A 17,558-nucleotide genomic window follows, 5' to 3' on the forward strand; every position below is an offset into this window, starting at 1 on the left:
CAAAGATATGTTTACACCCAGAATGGAAAGTCTGAACAAGACTACCTAACTAGCACTGCTCCGACACCCGACTGCCTCACGTAGACGGAAGCGCTCTCATTGACCTTATATATGCTTACAGGACATGTCACACAGCGTCCATGACACAACCCTAACGACGTGCTCAGACAGTGTCAACGTCGAACACGAGGTACGTTCATAGACACTCTTTGCCCTTGTTCCTCAAATGTCGCACAACCAGGAGTGTTCCCAAAGACGTCTGCGTCATATAACTTCAATTCAAGTTCGGAATTTAACACCTTTTCCCGTTCGAGATGCATTTGCTTCTGCTCTCGCTCGACCTGCTGAATACTCCCAATTCACGCCTCTGGGAAACCTCTCTGATGACCTTGATATAACCCTTTCTCGACAACGCTCGCGGCGGATCTCCGCAAATTCTGTCAATACCCTTCGAAGTGCGCGCATAGATGATCATGCTTCAATATTGGACGATGGTGACGGGAGAGGTCGTCGGAGAACCCACTCCAAAGTCAGTTTCTCAGGAGGAGGGAGCGCGGAGCCCACGCAAAGGAGCAACGCCATCTCCCGCACCATTTCAACTAGTGCTACTGCACCTACGATAAAACTCAGTAATCGGGCGCGCACCAGCTCCATGGTCTCGTCCCTCAGTGCATCTACGGCCAACGCCCTCTCCTCGACCTCGAATACGCAGGCGCCTTCGACCTTGACTACCGTTTCATCTTCGTCATTATTCTTCGACTATTCGCAGAGGACATTGGAGAAAGTTGTTCAATCCCGCCTCGTGGAAACATTCATTTCAATTACTGTTCCGGACCCTCCGGATGTATTACCGTTTCCGTCCCCAATACAACGAACCCGTGCTGAAAGTGCTCCACGCGCACGCTCCTCCACTTCCAATGACTTTGTCTCTCCTAATCCGGTGGCCGGTGTGCGCAAAGCTTCCAAAATGTTACGTCCGAACAGTACGGAGGCACCCAAGGCTGCATCATTATCCCGACCGGAACATTCCCGCTCTTCTACCTCCCTCAGAAAAGGTACAATGCCAGCCAGGACAGCAGGAGCGTCCCTGGCACCACGAGTGGTTCCTAAAACACATAAGTCCTCGGCTTCTGTCCCACACAACCCCACAACGAGCCAGCTACCATCGCCTCCAGCTTCCCCAGCATCTCCAGAACCACCTCCGCTTCGCACCGTGCCAAACTACATATCACCTATCCACCAACCCTCGACGAACCCTTCTTTCGTGATTGACGCACGGTCAGAATTTGAGTTTGCTCCATGGACGGATTTAAGTTCCGATACGATGAAGATTGAGCTCATGGCGAAGACTTGTCGGCTCGGTGGAGCTCCACTTGATGGTAAAGGAAAACAGAAGGAGATGTTGGTGACTGATCCTACTAGAGCAGGACCCGAGTGGACTGTACTAGAACAATGGAATGTCACCCCGGCAGACCTTGTTCCTCTGACACCTGAGGTATGCGCAATCAAAAACTTTTTCTCATAATTTCTAATCGCTCAACTAGTTGGAGGCTCATCCCTCACGCCTCCCGTCTAATACCCTTTTCATATCATTTTCCACTTGCCCACAAACCTTCTACTTGCCCGCTCGTTCAGTTTCGAGGGTACAATCACACTCACGCTCTCCTTCTCCTACCTACGCCTCTGAACCAGAGACAGAAATTCGGAAATTCGGACAGTCTGCCGACCAGGCTACACCAACGCATTTCCATCTCACCCGGACGCCATCTGAGCAGCCTACCAGATCGCGCAGATCACGCAGGGCAGATGCCAGAACTGCGAGTTCGCAGGATTTACTGCAGTCAGTACCGCTGATGATCTATATGGTATCCTCTAACATCACCAATCAGGCTCGTTACGCTCTGGTCATGCATCGTTGACCACGAGGAGTCGCTTGCGAAGGTGATCCGGCAAATAGACACAACATTGAACAATGATGTTGTTGCGATATTGGTACGTGCATGTATTGTGTAATCGGATTATTTCCCGCGAACGGTTTTAAAATGAGATCCAATAGAATCGGGAGGCTTCGGAACGTGAAGTGCGTGTCGAAGATCGACAATCTGAAGCGAAAGAGATCTTGGGACGGGCTAGTCTCTGTGAGACCCTTACGCTTGCCGATACGTACTCCGTGCTTATTACTTTATAGTACGCGAAGATATTGCTTCTCGGCGGAAGAAGATAAAACAACGGAGAGATATGCTTGCGACTGCCGGGTTGATGCATGCCGAAGAGCATGTTAACCTCCAGCAGACTGCTGTGGAGGTTTCTGAGCAGAAGTTTGTCCTTCTCCGTGCCGGCGTTTAGCGGAAGCTGATTGGCAAATGTACAGGCGGTGTCTTGACGCCCTTCGGAAGCGTCTTCCAGTTATACGAACAGCCTTGATCTCGACCCTGTCAAAAATATATCCTATCGAGCTGCTTTCTTCCTCAGAGCTGCTATTCACAATCCTCGCCGTTCCGTTGCCCATCCCGTTGGACACCACCGAGCCTGCCCCACCATTGTCGCTGGCCTCCCATAAGGAAGTGACTGAAGATGCAGTAGCCACTGCCTTAGGTTTTGCTGCACAGCTTGTGCAGCTCCTTGCCATCTATATGGGCAAAGGACTCACGTATCCTATCACCTGTATAGGGAGTCGGAGTCTGATCAGAGATAACATCTCCGCTATGGTTGGTCCAAGAATGTAAACTTAATGCCTCGTGCATTGCATTTCCATCAGCTGACAAGATAAATTAGGTTTCCTCTATTCTCGAAGGGCGTTGACACATATCGATTTGAGTATGGAGTGTTCCTGCTCAACAAGGATATTGAAATGGTGAGCTCGATTGTGGGTGCCCGTCGGTGTCTGACCTTTGCCGACGGTGGCAGCTCATGGCAGATCGCGATTTACGAGCGCTGGATATGCGGCACACGCTACCTAATTTGAAAAACTTGCTCCTGACACTTACTGATGGTGAATGCGCGAGCATTCAGTAAGTCAAGTCTTCGCACTGCGTTCGCATCTGATTTGTTTATTAAAGCAACTCTCGAGTATTTGATTCATCAGCTTCTTCTGGTCTCGCAACACCGCCACCTACACGCCCACTGCCTCCTGCACTAGTGCTCACGCCAGACAGTCCGAAAGCTGACCGTAGTCAGCGTGAGTTGCCTGGAGAGGTAGAGGCCGAGAGCACCACTCCACCCGAGAGCGGCTCAACGACGCCTACGGCAACTGCACCATTTACCGAAGGTGGTACCTTCTCTCGGTATTCGAAACTATCAATTGGTTTCCCGCCCCTGCCGGGCTTTTTACGTTCGCGGAACGCTTCTGCTAGCGGTCGGGTGTCGGTGAAATTGGACCCTGAAACCGGTGAGGAAGCACAAGATGGGGTCCAGGGTGCGATGTCAGGGTTATCGGGTCCGAATTTAAGGATGGGGGAGGATGAAGAGGATCGGCGGACTATCCGAGGTGTTGTGGTTGATTGTGAGGAGGGTAAGGGTGTTGAGGCAGCGGAAGTGAGTGTTAGTGAAGGCACTGAAGGGGCAAAGGAGCCGATGGAGAAAATTGTGGATGATGCTTCTGCCGCTGCACCTTGCACTGTTGTTGCGCGTGCTTCGTGATGGCTTAATGGAGGGAAGCGGAGATGATGTGCGACGTGTTATATGAATTGCGACATATCTTAATGAAGGCGAGCTTTTGCAGGACACTTTTTGATCGATCTTGTTTTGCTAAGCGCGCTGTTTTCCAAAGGTGAGTTGTCGGACGCTGGTCCGAGGTCCGCAAAGCGACCGCGGGCGGTAAGGAAGACGAGCTTCTGTGCAACGGCAGAGGGAGACTAGTAGCCGCAGCCGGCGTACTTTACATTGAGATAACGTTGAGTCGATCGTCGTGAAGGGTCCACTGACTAGCACAATGGAAGCTGGGCCCTTGTTGGATGAGACTGAACATATGTTTTGAATTAATTACAGAGGATGCTCTACCAGTTGTCTACTAGGTCTAACAAGGCTCTGGTACTATGAATGAATACATTTAACGGTAGTGAAAGAAGGGAACTTGATTTTGAATAAGAGGATCGGCGATTACGAAAGATTTGGGTACGCTGCCGTTCCGGCGGACTTTAAAAAACGGGGTCCTTCCGGGATTTTTGCTCTGCCAGTTCACCCACGCCGGCTAGCGAAGTGCCTTAAATACGCTGCTCATAACTACTCAAACTTCACCGTTCTCCCTTTCAAGTTTTAGTCGTCAAAAAACTGGAGAATTGAAAAAAGGTGCTTGTCTTCGTCTTACATCGCGTTCCACATGCTCTCTGACCTTTCAACCGTTCAGCCCACTAAGTAGCTTTGTACCATCAATCCACTAGACAGCCTCAAAATTGGCTTGCAGGTCGGTATTTACGACGCGCTCTACTTTCATTACCACTTACACTTTCTTCATCAAGGATCTTTGTGTGCAACTAGGCTTAATTTTTCTAATCTCTCCTCGCTTTCCTCGATCTGTTTTCTGTCATTCACACCTTTGGAAGAAAAGCTTTCAACCTTTTTGCTATTTGCAATGATTACCGCTGAAAACATTAATGGTTCCTCCGATAATCGTTCCTCAGACGGGAGAAAGCAGAGCCCTCCTGCTTTCCTCGATCTCGCAGACTCGGTAAGTCCATTTTTCATCCCTTCGCTGTCTCACTTTTCACAATACTTTATTGTGTCTTCTAGGCTGCGAGACTGGGTACTAATATGCCTGATATGTCGGCTGTGAGTCTCCTTCATAACTCCGTTTTCTCTTTTAATTGACCTTCCGTCCCGAAGCGCGTCGAGCTGAAGCGCTTGGAGCACGAGCGTCAAAGGTTATTGCAGCGGAAAATGTTCGAGGATCAAATGCGCGCGCTAGAGCAACAGCAGGCCCAGGAGTTGCTGAGCATTCCTTATGACCCGACCAGCTCAGCCCATCTTGCGGTTTCTGCACCTACCACTCCTCCAAGAGTGAACGCGGTTTTGAATGGCGACAATCTTGTTAGGGCTGCTCTCTCTCACTCTTCGGTGGATGCAGAGACGCTTTCGAAAGCAGTTGGTTCTGCGGTTGCGGATAAGAGAAAGTCAGTCACTTATGCGCCTTCCGTTCATCGGTCCCCAGAGCTTGGCTCCGGTCATGGAATGAATGGTCACTATGGGAGACCCGCTGGAGCTAAAAGCATGCCAGCCAGCCGTCGCACTTCAGCTAGCAGTCACGACGAGGAGCTTGCTGGTCATTTGCAAGGTCTCTCCTTAATTGGAGAGCGTCCATCTCGAGCGACGCCTAGCCCTGGCGCCGTGGCACATTCACTCTTGACTCGCGGGAGATATGGGGATGAGGAGCGCCCTCGTGGCCAGCAGTATAATGTGGGAATGATGCTCGACGAGCAATTGGACCAGGAAATGCATAGTGAGTGAAGTCTACGTATTGTTTTCCTGTCTCATCGTTTCTAGACGCTATGAGGCATCTTCCAACTTCCGACGAGGACAAATTTGCATCCTATGCCAACAGGGTACTTTACCTGCGTTTTGTTTTACTGTAAACTGCTGACATCAAACCGCAAGATTACCACCTCGTCTGCTGCTCTGGATCTCGCGCATCGCTCCCAGACATCACCACGCAATTCATTCTCAGCAAGAGGTGACAAGCACTCTGAGTGGCCACAATTCTCCAACAACCCACGCGTACCTGACGGCTTGAGCTCCCGTAACGATCGCCGCACTGTCACCAACCCAACTTTGACGCTGACGTCTTCGCCTATTGATTTGTCCACTGCCACCCTTGGCGGTGGAGCTGTGACTCCCCACGCAGGTCAACATATGCAAGCATCTCTTGGTTCAACTGGGCAAGCACCTGGATCCAGGCGGGGCTCCCCGGCCATGAGCACGACGCGCTCGGTGCCAGCTACGCCGTTGTCTATGGCGAACGGTGGCAATGGGCATCTTCTGCATACTCCAGGCACTCCTCACACTCCTGATTCTCAGGCGTTGAGCGGACGGCTTTCTTCGCAAGGTAGTTACCCGATCAACGAGGACTCGGGGAAGAACGAGATCCAACCTTCTCTCTCTCGCTTGTCATCCGGCCAGTATGACAGTGTTTCCATGGGATTCGAACAATACGGCGTCGAAGACGTTTATGGGTTGAACGGTCAGATGGACAGCGGTCGCTTTAATTCGTATGATCTCGACTCTAGCACCCGGTCTGGTAATAGTGTCAATGGTGCGAGCGGCTCGACCGCCCTCTATCACCACAATGGAACGCGATACGGCTTGCATATTGGCCGTGGCAACGGTGCTGATGGAAAAATGAACGGTTTACACGGCCCCAAGCACAAGAGGGGCGACATGGATAGTAAGGCTATATCTTCTCAAGCTAGTTATTTTTCACTGAGCGTTGTGTAGTGAACCGTTTCGCTGGCACACGCCTGGAAGACCTTCAGGGCGAAATACCCACACTCTGCAAAGACCAGCATGGCTGCCGCTACCTGCAAAAGAAGCTCGAAGAAGGTGTTCCTGAACACCGCGACATGATCTTCCGTGAAACATTCGGTCACTTCGCGGATCTGATGACTGATCCATTCGGAAACTACCTCTGCCAAAAGCTCCTCGAGTTCTCCACCGATGATCAGCGAAACGTCATTTGCGAGTCCGTCGCTCAGGATCTCGTCAACATTTCGTTGAACATGCACGGTACGCGCGCAGTGCAGAAAATGATTGATTTCTTGTCAACCAGACGCCAGGCAAGTCGCTTTCAGCGGATTTTTATCTTCCAGACTTACGGTAGAGCACAGACTGATCATAGATACAACACTCAGATTCATTCTATTATTCTTGCGCTCAGCCTTCATGTTGTAGTGCTCATCAAGGATCTCAACGGAAACCACGTTATTCAAAAATGTCTCAACAAGCTTGCACCGGAAGATAACCAGGTGAGGAGTGTGGCGGTGCCACATATTTGGTATACTAACTTTGGCGTGGCAGTTCATATACAACGCAGTGGCTGCCAACTGCGTGGAGGTCGCTACCCACCGTCATGGATGCTGCGTGCTGCAGCGCTGCATTGATCACGCTTCGGACCATCAGCGCGTCCAGCTTGTGAATGAAATCACTTACAATGCGTTGACGCTCGTTCAAGACCCTTACGGCAACTACGTTAGTGCCCCGTTGCTCCTCCGGTATTAGCACTGACAGTTGGGGTTGCCAGGTTGTTCAATATATCTTGGATCTTAACGACAATCGTTTTAGCGATGCTGTCATTCGTCAGTTCACAGGCAACGTTTGTGCGCTTTCTGTCCAGAAGTTTAGCTCGAATGTCATTGAGAAAGTGAGTATCTTTTTTGTCTTGATGAACGTTCTCATGCCGACTGGAACTAGTGCATCCGTGTGGCCGAACACAGTACCAGGAAAATTTTGATTGAAGAGCTTCTCAACCGCTCCCGTTTGGAGAAACTTCTTCGCGACTCGTATGGCAACTATTGTGTGCAGGTACTATTTTTCTTTCGTGCATTTGTGGTTTGGGCTGGACATTCTTGTAGACCGCGCTGGACTATGCCGATCCTGCGCAGCGTATGCTCCTCGTCGAAGGCATTCGCCCAGTCCTCCCCTTAATTCGTAACACTCCTTACGGCAAGCGGATCCAAAACAAGTTGCAGCGGGAACAGGCCAACACTGAGAACTTCGGCTATCATGCTCCTCAGGGCATGATGCCCATGGGCAACCCGGGCCATCACGGTGGCAACCCCGGCCATCATGGTCACGGTCACCATAATGCAGGGGCCCGGCACATCCCCCAGGGAATGCACCCTACCAGTGTTGCTGATGTCTATGCCCAGGGAGGCTTGTATGGTATCCAAGGGCAAGGTTCCTACGGTCATTCTCACCTCGGTCCCCAAATGCACGGTCTTCAGGCGCGTTCGATCGATGGATATGTCTTGCAAGGCACCTCTCCTCATAGCGCGAGCCTGACACCTCCTCATACCCACGCCACTGGCTATACGGGCGTTGCTGGATATGCTAACGTGAGCCCTTTTGGCACGGTCGGTGTTGCCGGGTCATTGAATGATCCTTATCAGAGCTACGGCTATGGCATGTAGAGCGGGGCATATTGCATGCCTCTTTGGACGTTTCTGCTCTTTCGTTCTTTGCGCACCCGCGCAGTCGCTCTTTAATGGTTTCAATGTATATTCTATGTCCTTGCGTTCGACGCTCGATACCTCACAAGCACGTCGCTCGGCTCGATCTCATCTTCCAGGAGATTTTTCAATCATGAGCAAGGGCCGACTTCTATCATACCACCGCGCATTTGTACTTCCGCACCGGCATATTCCAAACCCCCCATTGCTATTAGTTGCTTTCTGATACATCTTTCTTATCTGCCACACCCCATTTGTATAGCCTTAATCTTCCCCGTCATCTAAAGCAATGTCTGTTTAATGGTTAAACCGTCGCAGCACTACCTTCTGTACTTATTGTCCAATCTATGACGTCGTTGTTTTCCGGGTCTTATGTGTGAGCTGACAGTCAAGGGTGTGGGCAGTATCCAAGCATCATGCATCTTGTGAGTCTCATGTAGAGCACTGAACTACGCAATGGTGTTGTTCAAAGTCCCATTCGTGTAATACAAGGTATGCCAGACATCGATGTTGTATTTCAGCGGTACAATGGGACGTTGTGCGCATCGGACGGTAGGTGCATTTCATGCTAGTCTTGTTGGCATATTATCATAATGACATACAAGACGACCGAATGATCTGGAAGCGTGACGAGAGAAATGATGATATAAGATGCAGGTGCGCGACTGGAAACATTTCACCGGTTCTATTGGTTGGAAATGAGCGGCTGCGATACGCTCAAACGCTACGAGACGCACCTTCACGAAACCGATGGCAGCTGACTTTTCACGGAAGCATTGACGGCACAAGTCAAGGCCGTATTTGCGGATGAGACCAGCCTGGTGTGCACAGAGGCGGCTAGACGTCCCCCAGACCATCACTCAACGACTCATGATGCAGACGACGCTTGCGCGACTCACCACTGGCGGCTACCCTTTCCGTACTTTCTAGGACGAGAGAACCAAACGGCGTCGTGGGTCATTTTGAAATGTTGGTTTAATGCTGGGACGAAGGTTGGATTGCGTAGTGACGATGCGTAGGCTTTGGCTTACCTTGCCGGGGCTGTTGCTTGCGTTGAAGGCCTTGCTAATCAGAAATACCTTCCCCCCGCCATGACAGAGTTGCCGTGTTTGGAAAAACTGTACAGTGGCTGAGATAAGGTTCGGCGTCGTGGGGATTTTTGTTTCGGTATGAGCCGAGGGTGGCGTTTTTAATGGCTTTAGTAAGCGCCCTCATATCGCCCGCCTAGCTCAATCGGATAGAGCGTCAGACTCTTATGACTAGGCGATCTGAAGGCTGCGAGTTCGACCCTCGCGGTGGGCTATAGTTTTTGCTTTTTCTTTATCCCGTGATTATCTCACTAATACGGGGAGACTACGATTTTCGAAATTTTCTGGTCTTTGTCGATTGACTGCGTGGACTTGCGGGAAAGGTTCTTGGAACAGATGCACTGGTAGTGCTGAGAGTATTTTCATCAATACCTATCTGGCGCTAACACTATCCCAGTGCTACTGATAGTACTGCAGCAACCTGCAACTTATTCACCAGGGGGAGTCGGGGACATGCGCTTGCACTGCTATAATTGCTAGTTGCTACCACGACAGCGTTCTGCAATTTGCAGACAAGCGCTCACCACCACTGGCAGTCTGGCACAGCCCAGGTCGCTTTCCACTCCGTGGCGGTCTCAGGAATCATTTGAAATGGGCGCCGCTCTCATACCGCCCGCCTAGCTCAATCGGATAGAGCGTCAGACTCTTACTGCTAGGTGTTGCGATCTGAAGGCTGCGAGTTCGACCCTCGCGGTGGGCTATGGTTTTTGCTATGTTCCTTTTACCATGAATGACCCTGCCAGTGGACTACGGGAGACTACGATTTTCTGGTCTTCCGCGCGCCAATGCGGATTGTTGGCTTGGCAGTCTTGGTGTGGGCTAGGCTAGATTAGCCTCCTTATTCACCACCGTCCAGGTCAAAGTCCTTGCTGGAACAGTATGAAATTCATGCCGTGAGCACCATATTTATTCTCCCCGTCTATCGGATTATACGATTGCGTCAACATCATATACAGATTTTTCTACCATATGTAAGGACAAAGCGTTTGATCCCGCGGAACCAATTCGCGTCGGCTCTATGTGCGCGCTCCACTCGAGCCCCTTTGATGTTCCACTCTCAGGCATGTACTCCGCTCAGGCTTGGCGCTGCAATCGAGCCCCTTTCATGCCCTGCTGCGTTGTCCTCCCAATTCCATGACGTCCTACTGCTCCTTCCGCGGTATTGTTGGCATTTATAATGCAAACCCCTATGCTCTTGAGAAGAATCGGTTCTGGGGAATGGCCAGATTTGTTCTCACATTTTCACTTTCGGTGGTATTAACAATGCTGCGTTGTGATCCCTCCCAGTTCAACTTCCTGTCTCCGTTTTCACTGTCGGTGCTAGAACTGCGCCGCCCGATGATAGCGTTTGATTCATCAATACTCGCATTAATACCGCAATTGCAATTGCAGGTGATGAGACGGTCGAGCGCAGGCGAGCGAAACGCTCGTATTATTTATGATATTCGGGACAGCACCGCTTTGCAAAGTCGGGGAGACCAATGGGGAGAAGGGTTAATGATTGACATTGACAAGTGACGTAATGGGGTACCGCACAGGAAAATTAGGTCACGCTATATATATCTTCAGGGATAGAAATTCATAGAATCTAGCCCATCGTCCGTCGTGTCCGTCTCTTGCAGCTGTAATCAACAAGATAGTTAGAGATGTTGATGATGATGCATTGATGAAGGACACATCCGTTGTCGTTGATGTTGATGATGATGATCAAAGGGCAAATCATAGAGCTGAAGGAGTCTAGGACTCCATTTGGCAAATGCCGCTCAATAGTCGAAGGCAGTGCAAGCGTTAACTTTGTGACACTGCTCAGCTCTTCTGACAAACGGTTGTATGGACATACCGGCGTAGCGGAATCTACTAGTAGTATGGAACCAGAGTATTCCCATTATGTGGTACCCAGCTTCGATCACTGCCACACCCGAACTTGTATATGAGCTCACCCAGCCTTGGCATGTCCCCCCGTTATAAAAGCTTCATGAATTCGCCAGGCCCACTACGTTATCTTTTCCTCTGACCAACCCCTTGTAGCTCCTTTAGCTAGGCAGCCTCATTAGCATCTGATCAACAGCCATGTTAAGCTTCTCTGGAGGACGTCTTTTAGCACTGGAAGGTATGGTGCTGTATATCATGCCTTCCATTTCCCACTTCTTACATTCCTGCAGTCATCGCTGGCACGAACCTTCCCGTTCCGTCTAATCGTACTCCCACTGGCCATTATGTCCATGTCTCTACTCCCTATGGCCAGCGTAACACCACCACCAAGCAGGCAATGGTTGACGGCAGCATTCCTTGGAACGAGACCGTCACCATCCATGGACGCCCTCCAACATTTTCCAAGTGGCTCGTGTCCATTTTTTCCCGCAACTCCAAAGCAGTCCGCCTCGAAATTCGCGCCTCATATGGGTCTGGACGTCAAGATGAGGTTGTGGGCAAGTTGGAGACGACTGTCGAACAATTGCTCGCAAAAGGGGAACAGTCTAGTGAGTCTCACCTTCAGCGATGTCATCATATTCTGATACCTATTCCAAAGTGCCACTTTCAACTGTCGATAACCAGTGCATATACCTCAAGTTGAAAGCGCAGCTTGTCGATCACGCTGCGGGCGGTACTCTCACCGAGGTACAAAATCGACCGCGCGCCCCGGCGGTGGTTCAATCGACTTCACGAGCGTCATCGAGTACTGACGTAGTATGTATTCTGCTTCTTGATCCACAAAGACAGCTTATTGATAAAATGTAGCAAACGCCACCGCGGGCAAGAAATATTGTCATATTCGGCGAAACCGGCATAGGGAAAAGCTCGGTCATCAATGCAATTGCGCAACAAGAGCTCGCGAAGGCATCGAATGATGGACCGGGATGTACCCTTGATTCTCAACGCTACCCAGTGGATATTAACGGCCAGAGCTTCGTCCTGATTGATACCGCGGGTCTCGACGAGGGACCTAAAGGCATTGCCCGGGTGCCGACGGCGACAGCCAAAAAACAGTTGAAGAGCTTGTTGCGTGAGCTCATGAAGCCTGGCTCATCGTCGGGCGGTATCGACCTTTTGGTGTACTGCGTGCGCAATACAGCTACCAGTAAGGCCATGATAGGTAACTACAACACTTTTTACTCTGGGGCCTGCCAGAAGATCCCAATCGTCGTCGTCGTCACAAGGTTGGAGAGAGACATGGAAAGCTGGTGGGATCTCAACAAGGGAAAATTCAATGGCATGCAATTTAGAGATTATGCATGCGTCACGACGCTTCAGGGATCCCCAGACAACTCGGACAGCATCAACCGTCGCATTACGGAGTCGAGCGACATTCTGCGCAACCTTGTTGTGAACAATTGCCTGGATCCAGCGGTCGATGGCAGCTGGTCCACGGGACCGTGGTGCCGGTCACCGTCATGGTCAGAAGACTAAATGGTTGCAAAAAGATCTGCCCATAAGTGGGTCGAGCGATATATCATGCACGATGGCGCGGGACGTCTTTGGAGACTTCGGAAAGACAGGCGGAGCAGGCCTTACAGAATCTTATCACACTCCTTTTACATTCGAAATGAGGGAGACCATTAGAGCTTTCAGGTGGATATCATATTGGCTATGAGTGGACGGTTTATGATCTTATCACGACGTCTTCCCCTAACATATTGCTTTATTTTTCGTTCACGGTTTTTCCTCCACGTTTTATTTTCGTTATTCATCTCCACATCATCCTTTCCATCCCTCTTCTTTTGGAATAATCTCTCCTCAGTCCTTCGATTGAGTGCTGGGGTTGTGGATACTTATGTTTACGAGTATACTATTAGTATCTAAACAGTGACAACTTAGATCACTACGTATACCATCGGGAGCGGGGACGAATCCGTCGTATTTACAGTACTAGTACTTTTTCCTGTCGATCTGATATATGTAGGCTACATTCTGAACGTGCTTCTTGTGCAGACGACAGTGAAATGTATGGCGCTGGATCAGTTCAAGTATTCAAAGTCCTCGGGAGGCTGGTTGGATTTCCTATGTTCTAGTGACCGCAACTTACACTTCAAGGTAAGGAACGGACTTCACATACACATGTTCGATTTCAACGACTTCGTCCCATCTTTGACCGAAATTTGTAATCGAGCAACTCTAGATATCTTGCAAGAGTACGTTGGTCTCTTCAGGTCCCGTCAAGCTACATCGTCCGACCAACATGTACGCATTGTCTTCGTGCTAGACGGTTTATCTTATCGTGCCGAAGGATGCATGCATGGGTTTCGAGAACGCTTGTATTTTACCTGACTCGGGGAGGACTGAGGAATTTGAATCTTGGAGCGACGATGAATGAATCCAGATACGTAGCTTCGTACTGGTTTGTGTAGCAAGAGAAATCGCGAGTCCTATGATATGGCCGTGAGCGACGTCAACGCGCTAGCCCTGCTGTTGTGGATATAACTCCTATGCAGATACGTCGGCAAAGGTACATCAAGAAACGTCTTTTCTCAAAAGCGGAGGCTTTGCATGAGACAGTTGCGGGGGACTCGATACTGGAACCGGCATAAACACAGTCGCATCTTCACATCTGGCAGCGGACGATCGTTCGTCCCTGTATAACACCATTAATCTTCTTGATCGTACAATTACCCTACCAGCATGATAATAAGGGCTTTGTGGGTGGCCCTGCCACATCACAGGCGACCATTCGTTCACGAGGATAGCGAGCGTCCGGAGGTGCCCATATGTGGCCGGCTGGGGGCCGCGCGGTTGGTTGGTGTAGTTGCGATGAGAGTGAAGAAACAGGCAAATATAGCCAGCGCTATAGATAAGTTATATATCTGCACGAGTACGTGCGGTAGGGACTGTGCTTGTGAGAGAAAGTGCGAACCTGGGAAAGAAACATGACCGTCATCCCAACATCGTGAGGCGTATAAGAGGCGTTGCAATTTCGAGTGAAGACTAAACGTAAAACATCCAGTCTACTATATCGTTGATGATATTGTTGAAATTTGATCAAGAGAGAGACGCAAATGACTCACGTAGCACAAGCTTCATGACGAAAAATGACAAGAACTTAGAACGAGCAAATTCAACTTAGCGAAACTGCCTTCATGCACGTGGGCTGAGTCGTGGCGGTTTGAAGCCCGCTTGTCACGGTAGCGCATCTCCGTTGACTTTCATTTTGAATGATTATAGCAATGAGCTCCGAACCATGTAGGCCAAATGTCAACGTTTCCTGGAGAACTGCGATGTTGACAGAGGGCATAACCCACCACTAAACACACGGTGGTCCTCAGGCTGTACGGGAAACCGTGACCACGTTGGTAATCGGAGAACAGTCCTCACCGCACAAACTTAGCCCAGCCGCCATAGAAATACTCGGTAAGCCCTGCCCATCCAACGCATGCTACAGCGAGTACCCAAAGAGGTATGCCAACTTTCCAGATGCTATGATGAGCATGCCATTCGGAGGGCTGCCAGTAACTGACGGTTTTGCCGGACCCCCCATACACGTCGGACACATCACGTATGCACCGGGAAGGAACCGGGGTCAAATGCGTGTGGTGAACGAGAGCGGCGGTCTTGAGGTCGAAAAGTGAGGAACTCCACGTCAATATTTTGACAGCCCACACCCTTACTGATGAGTCTGAAGCTGATGCTAATGCCGTAACGGCTACTGCAAACAGACAAGCGCAGCGCCCGCTCGTCCTTCAACTGTATTTCACCAACATCCAAACTGCTTTCCTTAGCGCAGCTGTCTCAGAGGAACTGATTGAAAAATTCATTGATTCGATCTCAAGTAACTCATATACCCCATCCCTCCACGGCATAATCATTTCGCCAGGTGACCCACTGTTCATGACAGTTCGGACACATTCATGTGACTTTGGACAGTCTACTCCACAACGTTCCAGTTACAGGCCTACAGCTTAGAATCTGATTATTCGGTTAACGTCATCGCACCCTGTCCCTCCTAACCATTGTTCTTGCGATTTCTAACCACGCAAGCGAACCCAATTAGCGCGTTTCCTACGATTTTTGTCGCATCCGATTGTTGACCTTCGACAATGAGTCAGGACTGTCAGTACTCCCATCTCGTATTCCCTCCTGCACTCTGACCTCATCAACAGCTATTGGTGATCCTCGATCATTTGAAGGAACTTGGGAGAAGCTGTCACAGGTCGCTGTCAAGGGCGCCGAGTTTGACTCCCGCGAACGCCAGCCCCATCCGAAGTGTTTGCAAGGGACCCGGGTTACACTTCTCGATAAAATCTATGGATTACTAGACAACCAGGAGAAGAGTCGGCTCGTTTGGCTCCATGGCACAGCGGGCGTCGGAAAGTCTGCTGTTGCTTTCAGTGTAGCTGAAAGGATGAAAGGTTTAAAAGTGAAAGAGCAAGTGGCTGGCAACGAAAAACGACTCCTGGGATCATTCTTCTTCTCGCGCAAGCACACAAAACGCTGTACGACTGGGTATTTTTTTGCAACGCTCGTCTACCAGCTTGCCAGCAATTTTCCCAGCATCCAGGCGGATGTAAACAGAGCTATCCACGAGAATCCTGCACTTCTAGACCCCGACAAGTCTCTTCGTGACCAGATGGAGGGCCTATTCCTCCCACCTCTCCGGAGGCTTCGTTTCAGGCTGTGCCAGTGTCCACCTTCGGTGTTTGTTGTTGATGCCCTTGATGAATGCATATCCGCAACCGAGATTGTCGACCTCATCTCCCTGCTTAGCGAAGCTCTTCGTGAACCTAAACTGCCAGTCATCCACATTCTGCTCACGAGTCGCTCGGAAGCGCATATCTGTAAAGCCATTGAGAAAGAAGAGGTGCTCTCGTTGGCATGCACGATACCAGTGAAAACTATCGGGAAGAGCATTACTACCATCACCTCGCTTGACGGCGCAGATGTTGACAACGACATCTATATCTTCTTGGACCACTCCTTTAGAGAGCTTCAAACTCGCCACCCCGATTTCCCGCAGCCGCCGAGGCATCAACTTGCGCGGCTGGCTAGCCGAGCGGGTAGACGTTTCATCGTGGCATCTACAATGATGAAGTTCATTGATGATGGGGACAATGATCCCCGCGACCGGCTGCAGCTCATGCTCGAGCTAACGAGCGACCTACTGCCAGGAACAGAGGTGTACAAGTTATATGACCATATCCTCTCCACATGTACTGATCCCAAGCGGGCATACATGCATCTGTCTGTCGTAGCTGCCCTTGCGGACCCTCTGTCAATTTCACAAATCTCGAAACTTCTTGGCCCTGGTCCGGGCAGAGATGTCGAAACAACATTGGCGCAGCTTCGATCTGTCATGGATATTCCTACTGACAACAATCTCCCCGTGAATATCCACCACTCGTCCGTCCGTGACTATGTTTCCGACCTCTCAAACTGCGGCCTTACTCAAGTGCAAGATATCACACCACCCCATACCCTGCTCGCTCAATCCTCTTTCCGCTTGATGATAACAGACATTCCTGAAAGCACGGCCCTGCTCGATGCACTATCAAAATTAGAGAGGCACAGTCGAGCTATGAAACCCGACGACCCACACAGCTTAAAAGACTCGTTAGCCTTCATCGTCCAACCGCCGGAGCCACTGCACATTCTTAGCGGTATGTTATGGCTTCGGGGACACCGCAGGCCAGATGTACAACCCTGGCTCGAGACCCTGGATGGACGTGCCTGGCTGCAGACTCCAGGAGGGAGAGACTGGCTGCACACCCATGGCGGGGAAGACTGGTTACAGACCCTGGGCGGCCGAGACTGGCTGCAGATTCGGAATGGGCGGGAGTGGCTGCAGACCAGTGGTGGACGAGACTGGTTGCAGAGCTCGGGTGGACGAAACTGGTTACATGCCAGTAGCGGGCGAGAATGGTTGCAAATGCGAAGCGGGCGAGACTGGTTGCAGACTAGGAGTGGACGAGATTGGATGCAGACTAGGAGCGGGCGAGGCTGGCTGCAGACCCAGGGTGGGCGAGAATGGCTTCGGACTCCACGTGTGCGAAGCTGGTTGCAGACAAGGGGCGGGCGGGACTGGTTGCAAACGAGGAGTGGACAAAATTGGCTGCGAACAAGGAGTGGGCGAGACTGGTTGCAGAATCAGGGTGGGCGGTACTGGCTGCAGACTCAGAGTGGACGAGAGTGGCTACAGACCCAGGGCGGACGAGACTGGCTCCAGACTCAGAGCGGGCGAAACTGGCTCCAGACCAGTAGCGGTCGAGACTGGCTCCAGACACCAACTGCGCCAGACTGGCTGCACACACAGAGTGGACGAAATTGGCTGCGGACTTCGCGCGGCGCAAACTGGCTGGAAACACGTGGCGGACAAGATTGGCTGCAC

General features: G+C 50.7%; 6 protein-coding genes and 2 non-coding genes across 8 annotated transcripts; 7 read left to right on the forward strand and 1 right to left on the reverse strand.

The window, feature by feature from the left end:
* The first annotated feature begins 55 nt into the window (after positions 1-55).
* On the forward strand, positions 56-4,053 carry DEU56DRAFT_816667 (uncharacterized protein). Its single transcript, XM_041353867.1, has 10 exons — positions 56-190; positions 242-1,495; positions 1,545-1,840; positions 1,890-1,992; positions 2,057-2,138; positions 2,189-2,318; positions 2,372-2,722; positions 2,776-2,854; positions 2,908-3,011; positions 3,060-4,053. Exons 1-10 carry the CDS (start codon positions 125-127, stop codon positions 3,637-3,639), a joined length of 3,045 nt encoding a protein of 1,014 aa, XP_041206044.1. The 5' UTR covers positions 56-124; the 3' UTR covers positions 3,640-4,053.
* A 517-nt stretch (positions 4,054-4,570) lies between these two features.
* Positions 4,571-8,117, forward strand: DEU56DRAFT_872456 (ARM repeat-containing protein; the record flags this gene model as incomplete). The annotated part of the gene is made up of 11 exons (XM_041355783.1): positions 4,571-4,666; positions 4,729-4,767; positions 4,822-5,434; positions 5,479-5,537; positions 5,590-6,376; positions 6,427-6,764; positions 6,840-6,953; positions 7,006-7,176; positions 7,229-7,348; positions 7,399-7,509; positions 7,560-8,117. The coding sequence occupies 11 exons, from the start codon at positions 4,571-4,573 to the stop codon at positions 8,115-8,117; spliced, it is 3,006 nt and encodes a 1,001-aa protein (XP_041206045.1).
* Positions 8,118-8,887: 770 nt separating this feature from the next.
* On the reverse strand, positions 8,888-9,117 carry DEU56DRAFT_689308 (ribosomal protein S14; the record flags this gene model as incomplete). Its single annotated transcript, XM_041347084.1, has 2 exons — positions 8,888-8,993; positions 9,056-9,117. Coding segments are annotated over 2 exons (168 nt in total), but the record flags the coding sequence as incomplete, so codon positions are not given.
* A 257-nt stretch (positions 9,118-9,374) lies between these two features.
* Positions 9,375-9,458, forward strand: DEU56DRAFT_t83. The gene has a single exon. It is a non-coding gene; the product is annotated as a tRNA-Lys (tRNA).
* A 397-nt stretch (positions 9,459-9,855) lies between these two features.
* On the forward strand, positions 9,856-9,944 carry DEU56DRAFT_t84. Its single transcript has one exon. It is a non-coding gene; the product is annotated as a tRNA-Lys (tRNA).
* Positions 9,945-10,442: 498 nt separating this feature from the next.
* On the forward strand, positions 10,443-11,014 carry DEU56DRAFT_816683 (uncharacterized protein). Its single transcript, XM_041353868.1, has one exon. The coding sequence runs from the start codon at positions 10,463-10,465 to the stop codon at positions 10,760-10,762; it is 300 nt and encodes a 99-aa protein (XP_041206047.1). The 5' UTR covers positions 10,443-10,462; the 3' UTR covers positions 10,763-11,014.
* A 473-nt stretch (positions 11,015-11,487) lies between these two features.
* Positions 11,488-12,921, forward strand: DEU56DRAFT_491624 (P-loop containing nucleoside triphosphate hydrolase protein). The gene is made up of 2 exons (XM_041346477.1): positions 11,488-11,932; positions 11,984-12,921. The coding sequence occupies exons 1-2, from the start codon at positions 11,744-11,746 to the stop codon at positions 12,650-12,652; spliced, it is 858 nt and encodes a 285-aa protein (XP_041206048.1). The 5' UTR covers positions 11,488-11,743; the 3' UTR covers positions 12,653-12,921.
* A 2,426-nt stretch (positions 12,922-15,347) lies between these two features.
* Positions 15,348-16,679, forward strand: DEU56DRAFT_710870 (uncharacterized protein; the record flags this gene model as incomplete). Its single annotated transcript, XM_041347492.1, has 2 exons — positions 15,348-16,042; positions 16,082-16,679. Coding segments are annotated over 2 exons (1,293 nt in total), but the record flags the coding sequence as incomplete, so codon positions are not given.
* Between the last annotated feature and the right edge of the window lie 879 nt (positions 16,680-17,558).

Source organism: Suillus clintonianus (genome assembly GCF_016758775.1).
Source record: "Suillus clintonianus strain FC179 chromosome Unknown DEU56scaffold_62, whole genome shotgun sequence".
In the NCBI taxonomy this organism is placed as follows: Eukaryota; Fungi; Basidiomycota; class Agaricomycetes; order Boletales; family Suillaceae; genus Suillus; species Suillus clintonianus.